General features: G+C 53.1%; 2 protein-coding genes and 1 pseudogene across 6 annotated transcripts in view; 2 read left to right on the top strand and 1 right to left on the bottom strand.

Annotated features, from left to right (window-relative positions):
• LOC129132039 (uncharacterized) overlaps nucleotides 1-10,204 on the bottom strand; it is a 286,230-nt gene that overhangs the window by 83,747 nt on the left and 192,279 nt on the right. The gene's annotated exons all lie outside the window — the stretch shown is intronic.
• The window catches only part of LOC129132034 (class I histocompatibility antigen, F10 alpha chain-like), a 32,795-nt pseudogene that overhangs the window by 21,055 nt on the left and 1,536 nt on the right, over nucleotides 1-10,204 (top strand). The window contains exons 10-11 of the transcript XR_013185368.1: nucleotides 6,457-6,689; nucleotides 9,669-9,885. The product of XR_013185368.1 is annotated as a class I histocompatibility antigen, F10 alpha chain-like (transcript). The remainder of the gene's footprint in view (nucleotides 1-6,456; nucleotides 6,690-9,668; nucleotides 9,886-10,204) is intronic.
• Nucleotides 5,068-7,502, top strand: LOC143695940 (uncharacterized). The gene has a single exon (XM_077191177.1). It carries the CDS (start codon nucleotides 6,375-6,377, stop codon nucleotides 7,374-7,376), a length of 1,002 nt encoding a protein of 333 aa, XP_077047292.1. The 5' UTR covers nucleotides 5,068-6,374; the 3' UTR covers nucleotides 7,377-7,502.

Raw genomic sequence — 10,204 nt, 5'->3', positions numbered from 1 at the left:
CGTTTGTTTTTTTTAAACAATATTCAAACAAACTATTAACTGTTTCTGAGTTAAACGGTCACGTTTAAAGCAGTTCTAGGTGAACGTTGAAAAACCCATAGCAAAACTTGATTCTCACGCTTCTGTCCCAAACCTACCTAACCATATAAAGTAGGATTATTATGAAAAACAATTCTCACGTTGTATTCTTGTCACTGAAACTGCGGGGGAAACAAAAACCCTCCAACAATATCTTTAGTGTTAGAGAGTCAAGGCATTACTTGGTTTTGGCAAAGATATGCAGCACACATCATTCCATCCACACATAGCCCGAGTGTGCAGAGAAGATCATTCCATGACACGTGAGATTTATTAGTTTTTTCCTAAACTTTATGTAGTCTGAACCAATCTAAATGCATTGGTTTAATGTTCATTGCTTCCAAGTGGTGTAGTTTTTAGTATTTGGTTTCCTATTAGATCCGGATTCCTTCCCCTCTGGAGTTAATTAGCTCCACACTCCTGGATTTCCTTCTCAGCCTTTTCCAGACCAGGTGTCTCCAGCTGTGCCAGGGGCAGTGTCTGGGGTAGCTGTTGGTTGCTGTTTGCTGCTGGGCGTTGATGTTTTGTTGCTGGTCGTTATCTCTGTGGGTGTCTTTTGGGCTATTCCCAGTCTGTGGAGATGTTTAGCTCATCTCCATTGAGTGCTGTAACATCCATTAAATAAAAACTTTAAAATTCCTTTCCCCAAGGCAAAGACAAACCAAGCCTGAGAGAAAGAAGATTTAAAAGAAACAAAATCGGTACATTTTGCAGCAATGCAATCGCAGTCAGCCCAGAGTGTGGGTGTGAGTGAGCCCCAGAGTGGAATTGTGCCGTGGTGCTCCCCAGGAGCTGTGGCAGTGCAGGCCCAGCCAGCGCTGAAGCTGCAGCAGTGGCAGCAAGGCTTGGCCGCAGTGGCTGGAGGTGCCAGAGGAGGGTGGCCAGGATTTCCGAGGGTTTGAGCAGAGGATCTGTGGGCAGGCCCAGGGGCTTGGCCCGCTGTGGAGCCCTGGCTGCTGCTGCGTTGCCTTCAGGGCAGGCTCAGGGGCGGCTGCCATGGTCCTGCTGCAGGCGGGAAGTGCAAATCTCCGGGGCTTCAGAGCCCCTGAGGCCAGGCTGAGGGGTCCCCCCGTGTTCAGCTGTGCTGGCGGCTGTTTCTGGCCTCAGGGACACTTGGCATGGGCCCCTTGGCCACCAGTGGTGCTGCTTTGCACTCCTTAGGCAGGAGCCGATGTCCTGGCTGGGTGTTGGCAACAGCAAAGTCCCAGGGCAGGCTCTGTGCCAGCCCAGCTTCCTGTGGGAGAGATTTCACAAGAGACAGGATTCTGGCCACGGACTGCTTGAAACATACATCCCTTATCTCCACCCTGCACAAGGTGGAGAGTTACCAGGGTAAGGAATTCCAGACATCAATTCCAAGGGAGATAATTGAATATCTGCCCTGGGTTTGGTTCTTCTTCTTGCCATAGCCAATGGCAAAAGCTGTACCCACGGCATCTTGGTTTTTATCACCAGCTTCCAAAAGTGTTTCTTTATTTCTCCTGACCTGAGCTCAGGGGGTGCCAGGGGTTATGGAGGTCCCATTGTATTCCTAAAGCTGCCATAACCCCCTGAAGGATCTTTTGCGTAAAATTAGTTCTTCTTTCTGAGTCTATTGCTTCCACAATCCCTTCTCTATGAATTAATTATTTTAGAAATACCTTAATAAGTGATGCAGTGCTTGCTGAAGCAGTCAGAATTGCTTTTGCCGCCCTGTTAGGTGCCATGGTGTCAGCAGAAGATATTGAAGCCTTCCTGCTCAGGGCATTTCAGTGCCAGGCTCTTACAAGCACCCACAGCTCCGCGGGTTGAGCTGAGCATGGGGTGGTGACCTGCGCTTTGTCTGATTCCCCTTCCTTAATAACAGCCTGTCTTGTAGCTCTTTTCCCTTCTGCTGCCCTTGCAGAGCCATCCAGAAACACATTTTCTCCCTCAGTCCAGGGATTGTCTCATCAATCTCTCCCAGCCTGGTTCTGGAGCTCTGTCCCTTGAATGCAGTCCTGGGTGTCTCGGTCTCTCTGCGAGCCTCTCAGGAACCCTCGGCCAGTCCCGAGTCGGCAGACACCGGGGGGGGCAGCCCCGACATAGCCGACAGCGGGCAGACACTCTCTGTGCCCCGAGGGTACTGAGGGTACCTGGACTGGTCGCCTTTGCAGCACAAGAGACACCAGAGACAGCGGTAGAAGATAAAGGGCCGACTCTTAGCAGGGGTTAATCCAAGGTTTTATTAGGAGTCCCAAAGGAGCTCCTGCACCTCAGGCGGCCTCCTGTCGAGAGCCCGGGAGATGTGCCAAGGTCACATTTAAAGGGAGGTGGAAACCAAAAGTAGATAACATTTTACCAACCTATAAGTGACCCTAAGGGATGGATGCTGGGGGATAAACATATAGGACAGCGTATGGGGCAAGGCTGGGGGGGCTGACCCCTGGCCTCTGGCTAATCACTCAACGACCTGGACTGAAACTTCTGGATGGAGGGGATGGGATGCTGAGTGATTGACAGAGAGCCAGGGTGGGGGTTTGGGGATGATCTCATCCCGGGAGAGGGATTACACAGGTATAGGGGTACAGTTTGGGATAAACCATTTGGGAAAAATATGGGGATACAAAACAAAACTACTTCGAAGTATTACAAAGTATAAAAACGCACTACAACACCTGAGTTTCTTGCCAGCCCCTCTCCAGGCAATTCTGCAGACATTGAGGCCACTCTGGCCACTGGGTTAAACATTTTAACACAAGAATTCTTCGGCATGGCCCTGTTTAACATCCACCTATAATTAAAATTCTTTCTCCCTGTCTAGGAGGGCCAGGGCAGGAGCCTCAGTTAATTTGCTTTTTAACACTTGAAAATTCTGTGATTCCTCCTTGTGTCCATCCATTCAGTTTCTTGACTGGAGTGTTGTAGGGAGAGATCCCTGGCTCCAAAACCCTGCCTTTAAGAGAGAGTCAGTAATAAGCTGTAAGCCCTTCCTTCCCTCTCTTGGAATAGGGTATTGATTTTAAATCTTTAAATCTCTTGTCCTTGTTGCTTCAAAGTAATTTGGTGAGGCTCCAAATCTAATTTTCCCTCTTTCCCTGGACTGTCCACATTTGTGGGTTCACTTCAGCATAGGCGTTGCCAGACATTTGACACATAAGTACAACATCATAAGCCTCTGTATCACCTTTTACAATATAAAAATCCAGCCACCAAATTCCTTCCCAGAAAATTGCAATCAAGTAGGAAGAAAAAGTAATTTATTTCAAACGTATCCCCTACATCTCCTAGTAGTGGTTGATGAAATCATACCTGCTCATCTTTCCCACTTATTCCCTTAATAATTAAACCATGCCTTTCCTATTTTGCCCATTAGGTCTAAGATTCAGAGTGGATTGAGAGGCCCCTGTGTCCATCTGAAAATGCCTCCTCTCAATGCAGACCCACCCTGAATGTTCTCAAGGGCTCCAGTGTGGAGGGTCCCTGGTGATGGGAGCTGTGACAGCCCTGCCAATCCATGTCCATCAAGGGGTGGACTTGCTGGTCCTGAGGGTGCTGCTGTCTGTGCTTGCAGTGTCCTTGTGCCCTGCAGCTGGAGCCCTGATTCCTTGCCAGGGGCTGTTTGGGTGGGCTGTCCCCTGCCGAGGAGGGCAATGCCTCTGCCGGGTGCTTGTGGCCGAGCCTGTGCCCTGGGTGCTGGGGCCCCCTTGGGCCCTGGGGTTGATCCCTCAGGGGCTGTAGGAACTCTGCCCTGGCCTTTGCCTTCAGCTTGGCCTTTTGCTGCTCCCTTCTTGCATTCACCTGCTGGGCCTTTGTGCCCAAGTGCTGCAGGGCCTTCTTCTGCCCCTCCTGCAGCCCCCCTCAGTGCCTGTGGGTGCTCATTCTCTGAGAGCTGCTGAGCTTTCTGCAAAATCATTCGTTTCTCCAGTGATCCCAACAAAATCTTTAAAAGAAAATCTCAGTCCTTCCATGTATAATCCACATTTCCCAGGTGTTCCTTGCTCCTTGTCCCTGTGCTCAGGGTGCCCTCCCCAGCCCGTATCCCAGAGCCGGTCCCTGTCCTGCTGCAGTGTCCAAAGGCGCCCCCCCGGCGGGCAGGGCCGGCAGCTCCACGGGGCCGGGCAGCGGCCGGGGCGTCCCGCAGCCTCCTGGGGGCCGGGGGCCACTGCCGGCCCTGCCCGGGGCTGGTGGGGTCAGGCAGCGCCCGGCGCTGAGCCCCGGCTGCCCCACAGCCCCGGCCCGGCCCTGCAGCTCCCCCCAGGCCCCCAGCCCGTGCTCCCGGTCCCGCACCTCTGCGCCCGGTGCTGCCGCTGCCCCCCACAGAGAAACCCCCTGAAACCCTGACCTCCTTGTTTTCCTCTCCTGGAAACCAGGGATACAAATGATCAGCTGGCAAATGTTGAGGATAAGACTCTGCTGAAAAACATCTAAATTCTGAGTATTTTTCTCTTCCTCCCCTTTTCTTTTTCTCACCACATAGATTCCTCCTGCTGCTTCTCGCCTTAACCATATTCCTGCACACTCCCCTTCACCCAGTCTCTTCCCAGCACACCAACACCATCCATCCCCTGTTGTCCATATCATTTCTCAACTTTCCCTTATTGCCCCCCCTGGGTGTCCAAGTCCTTAATTACCTCTGGGAGAATGTGCAAACTACCTCACCCTTCTCCCAAGGGACCCTTCAGAGATATTTTGGGATCATCATCCCTTTGGCACAGGACCCCTTCCTGGCTTTCCCTTTTCTGTCTCCATGGGTGCCCTGCCATGCTCACTCCCCAAAGATCCCAGTGCACTCACTGATGAGATTTTCAGTGCTCTCTCCCTGCTGACTCTTCACAGCCCCCCCTGATGTGTCACTCGTCTGTCTCCTGGTCACTCTCAGGTACCCAATCAGTCCCCGGTGCTGCCGCCCCCAAGGGGGCCGATCACCCAAACTGGGTGAGGCACCTTCAGCTGCACTCACTGCCCGCTGCCCCAGACGGTGGATAGAATTCCGGACGAGTCCCAAGGTGTGTGGAAAAATTGACATCACCAGAGATTCTGTCCACAAAGCAGACAGAGGAGTCCTGTAAAAGTAATTTCATTCCTAAAGAAAGGGAGAGGCCATGGGACATTTCCTACAGGTTCTCTCCAGTTGTTGGACTCAGCCTCCTGTTCATCCTAATTTGCCCAGCTGCATCTCCCTCTTCCTTTCCTCATTGGGTGGTGTCCTTGAGAGGAAGAGACTTCCCAATCCACTTACTACATATCCCCTTGACATGCTCCCTACTTTTGTGTAGCAACCGATATTCATGGCTCTGTGAAGTCTTTGTTCTTCTTGAAGTTCATGAATTTGGCAGGACCTTGGCTGAGCAGCAGTCTGTGTCATCAGTTAACAACATTTTCTTAAACTGATGGCTTCTCCTGTCGCTTCCTTACGTACAAGTTCCTGGGTCTATCTCTCAGCAGATTCACAGCATCTGATTGTAAAGACACTTTCCTCTTCTTCCTTTCATGGGGATCCCGCGTTTGTGGGACATCCCCCCCTGGAGCAGGGTGTCCCCCCTTGCTGCAGCCCCAGCCCTCAGGCAGCGCTCAGCCAATCAGAGCGGGCAGCACTGATGACTCAGCAGTTGCCAGGCAGACCCGCAGCTCCCAGCGTTCCCCACCTGCGCCCAGCGCCCCCCTCGAGGGGAATTTGGGGAGGTGGGAGTGGGGCAGCGCCAAGGCCAGGCCCCCCCGCGCTGTCCTGGCGGGAGCGGCTGCAGTGGGGACCGAGTGCGGGCGGGAGCGGCCGGGAGCCCAGCGCTGCCCCAGCCCGACCTGCCCCAGCTCCATCCCTGCCCCTGCCGTGGGATGCTGTGGGTTTGGGGGCAAGAGGGAGCCGGCAGCGGGTGCTGGGCCTGGGGCAGGAGGAGAAGGGAAGGAGGAGAAGGGAAGGAGAAGCAGGGTTGAAGAACAAAATGGTGAAACCCTGGACGTGGGAGGAGAGGGTGGGATTGTGCAGGAGAAGGAGGAGTTGTAGGAGGAAGAAGAGTGTGAGGAAGAGCAGGAACAGAGGAGGAGGAGGAGCAGAAAGAGGCGGCACCACACGGTTCTACCTCTCCCTGTATCTGCAGCCTCCCCCCAGCCCCAGGAGGTTTGTCCCCCATATGCAACAGGTGACCAGGGGAGGGGGAATCCATGATTATCACAGAGGCTGAATCTTGGTGTTTCTGGGCTTCATTGGGCAAATGTTGGTGCTTTTGTTTTTTGTGAGGGCTGAATCTCTGTATTTTGGAGGGGGGTTTTGCTGAATATTGATGTGGGGAAGTTTTTGATCTGCATTTTGATGTTTAGAGGATTTTTGACTTTCCCAGATGAACTTGGGCATGGAGGTTTTCCCAGTCCAAGCTGCTCTCCTCTTGATTTTTTCTGCAAACCAGGATTTTTCATTCCCAGGGTGTGGCCTGATGGAGGAGGAGGAAAAGCCCCGAATGTACCTCATGAAGAGGGGCTGCAAACCGTACCCAGGGAGTTCTGGGGAGGAAAGAGCCCCCATGAGCCAGGAATGCATCCTGCGATCCAGCCAGAGCTTGGAGCTGGTGGAGAAGCCTCATGGCAGGGAGAAGCCACACAGGTGCTTGGAATGTGGGAAATGTTTCAGCTGGAGCTCCACCCTGAGGCAGCACCAGGTGATCCACACTGGGGAGAGGCCCTTTGAGTGTGGGGAATGTGGGAGGAGTTTCAGCCACAACTCCATCCTGATCCAACACCAGAGGATCCACACTGGGGAAAAGCCATTTGAGTGTGGGGAATGTGGGAAGAGCTTCAGGCAGAGGGGCCAACTGATACGACACCAGGTGATCCACACTGGGGAAAAGCCCTATGAGTGTGGGGAGTGTGGGATAAGCTTCAGCCAGAAGGGCTACCTGATGCAACACCAGAGGATCCACACTGGGGAAAAGCCCTTTGAGTGTGGGGAATGTGGGAGGAGCTTCAGAGGAAGCTCGGCCCTAATTCGGCACCAGGTCATCCACACGGGGGAACGGCCCTACACCTGCTTGGAATGTGGGAAGAGCTATGGGTGGAACTCTGACCTGAGAAAACACCAGCGCACCCACTCTGGGGAGAGGCCCTATGAGTGTCCTGAGTGTGGGAAGAGGTTTCACAGGAGCTCCGATCTCCTCAAACATGAGCGGATTCACACAGAGGAGAGGCCCTTCCGCTGCCCCGACTGTGGGAAGGGCTTCAAGCAAAACTGCAAACTCACCATCCACCGGCGCATCCACACTGGAGAGAGGCCGTACAAGTGTCCTGAGTGTGGGATGAGCTTCTCACAGAGCTCTCACTTGACAGAACACCAACGGAGGCGCCACTAAGGGAAGCCCTGTGAGTGCCCCACGTGAGGGAAGAGCTTTGTGTGCTGCTCCAGCTCTGTCCCCCATGAGACGATCTACATTGGATGATCCTCAGTGAGCGTTGTTGGGCAGAGCCCTGGTGATCCATGGGCCTGGTGATCCGTGTTGGGAAGACACCTGGCTGGGGGGCTCCACATCTTCCTGGTTCCCTGTGGGCAGCTAGATAAACCCAGCAGCAGGAACATCCATTGGGACACAGACCTACAATGGGAATTCCTTGGGGAGGACAGATTTGTCGACTTTCAACCCCATAAAATCTTTTGCATTCAATCCTATCTTCTGGTGACCTCAGGGAGTACTGAATGGTGTTGAAGATATGTTCGGAGTGGACTATATGATGTTTGTATCCCCAGTCTGTTCTGTTTGTGCTGAATAATAAGTTTTGTACCTTTAAGACTTGTTCTGAGAGTGAAGGGGTAGAGAAGCAGCATGCAGTTTGTTTTCAGAAACTGCACTCGCTCCTCCACATTCCTGCTCTGGGACTGTGTTGTCTGCGGATGGACAGACAGCGGGACAGAGCTCTCCTTTGCTTTTAGTTAGTTTTAGCTAGCTGAGGCAAAGAAGTTCTCTGGACTGTGGGTTTTTTGCCCTTTTCTTTGGACCTGTTTAAACCTGCTCTGGCCTGAACACCAGAAGAGCACAGGCAGCTCACACCTGTGGCCCACCGGGCCGGGCCTGGGCCACGGCATTTCCAGCACCGGAGGGACTGATAAGGGACTGAGTGAGCTGAGCTACAGCCCACAGAGGGACCTTGTGAGTTTGTCTCTCTTTTAGAGCAGCAAGAGGTTTTATTGTTTAATATTGTTTAGGTTTTATTGTGTAATAAACAGTTTTTTTCCACTTTTCTCCAAGGAGGTATTTTATTTTTCCTGAAGCAGTTGGGGGAGGGGCTGATTGAATCTGCTTTCTAGAGAATCTCCTTTGGGGGTTCTCTCCCAAATTTGCCCTGAACCAGGACAAGGTCCTTTCTAACTTCAGGGATTCCATGATTTTGATTTCCTATTGCCCCAAGGTGTCTTCCGTAGCCAAATGGTGGAAAACTGGGGAAAAGACTAAGATTTTGGAGACAGTGGGATAGAAACTCCACCAGAAAAGGTTCTTGCCTTCTACCCAAGCATGTGGATGCTCAGCCAGCATGGACACTGAAATCCTTTTCTTTTGGTCTTGATTTTCTTTTCATTTCTCTTCATCCCTTTAAAATATGCAGTCTTGGGGTAAAAGTAGACATTGAACTAAGACATGGGTGTAGTCATGGTAGAACACAGATATGGTGGGACACAGACATGGAGAGTAACATGGTGACGCATGGACATGGAGGGGGCATAGCCATTCATGGGGATGTGGGTGGACACAGGCATGGATGGAGATGTGGGGAACAATGACAGGGATGGAAACATGGTGGGGAGACAGCGGTGGGTGATGACATGGTGGGACATGGCCAGTGACATGTGGGGACATAGCCATGGCTGGTGCCATGGGGGGAACTTGCAGGGGATGTGGGAGATGCTGGGTTTGAGAGAGTTGAGGGTTCCTGGGAGGGACCTTGCTGAGGCCTTTGGGGATCCCAGGCCAAGTGGCTCTGGCTGTGCTGGGAGACCATGGGGGAGGTTCTGGGGCAGTTGCTCAAGGACCCCCTGAACTGGAGCCCCAGCCGGGCATTGGGCTCCTGGAAGGGGATGAACATCCTTGTCCCCAGGAAGAAAATCCCAGCACCCCCAGGATGTCAGGGGCAGCTGAGAGGCCACAACAGGAGGGGAAAGCCAGACAGAGCTGTCACACTCTTAAACTACACCCCAAAAGTCCCAAAACTGAGGGATTCTTCCCAGGAAAAAGCAGCTAGGAGATGCATGAATCGAGGGAAAGGGGGGATGTGACCCTCCAGACTGAGCAGGAGGGACCTGCATCCCCCAAAACCAAATAGGGATGAGAGGTGGAGCTGAAGGCATGATTGGAAAGGGGTGGGAGTGCAGGGAAAAAGAGGATTCAGAGTGGGAGAGGGATGGGATCCCCAAATTGAGTTGGGAGGGGTCCTTGGGTTGGGGGAATGATGGGAGAGGGGGGGAAAGTTTGGGATAGGATAGAAAAAGGGTGGTTCCGTGGGGATCCCACTGTGTCCCCATTGCTTGATCCCTGGAGTGATTCCCTGGGGCTCTGGAGGGGAATGGATCTGCACTGGGTGGATTCCCAAGCCCTCTGCCCATCCCTGGGGAGCTCATGGGATGTTCCCTGGTTCCTTCCACCCAAACGCTGCAGCCATGGGAGAGAGAAGGGTGTGAAAGGAGGATCTGGATTGGGCATGGAGGAGGAGAAATAGGAAGAGGAGGGAGAGAAGCGGAGGATGGGAAAAGGAAGAGCAGGAACAGGAGGAAGAAGAGGAGGAGCCGCAGCAGAACCACGCTGTTTTCCCACTCGCCCACTGAGTCTGCAGCTCTCCTGGCCCTGGCAGCATCTATCCCCCCAGATCTCACAGGTGAGTGGGGAGGGGGAACTCACCCCAAATCCACTGGAGGATCTCTAGGAGGGTTTGTTTCAGGGGAGGGGATGTTTGGATCTTGCAGGGCCCCAAGGGTGAGACACAGATGCCCCTTTGGAGAACTGTGGAAAGTTCCTGTGGCAAACTGTCTGTACTGGCTGGGGCAGTGGTACCAGCTGGGGGGGACATTGGTGTTGGGACTCTGATTGGCATCAGAGTGGGGAGAGCAACGAAGGCCAATCCCGGAGTTGAGGGATCCTGTCAGCCTGGAGGGGTGGGGGAGGCTGGAGATGAGCAGGGTCTGGGCCCATCCAAC

This window comes from Agelaius phoeniceus, chromosome 27, assembly GCF_051311805.1.
Source record: "Agelaius phoeniceus isolate bAgePho1 chromosome 27, bAgePho1.hap1, whole genome shotgun sequence".
Classification (NCBI taxonomy): domain Eukaryota; kingdom Metazoa; phylum Chordata; class Aves; order Passeriformes; family Icteridae; genus Agelaius; species Agelaius phoeniceus.
The sequence above is the reverse complement of the archived record's forward strand: the minus strand, read 5'-3'. Positions and strand labels throughout refer to the sequence as shown.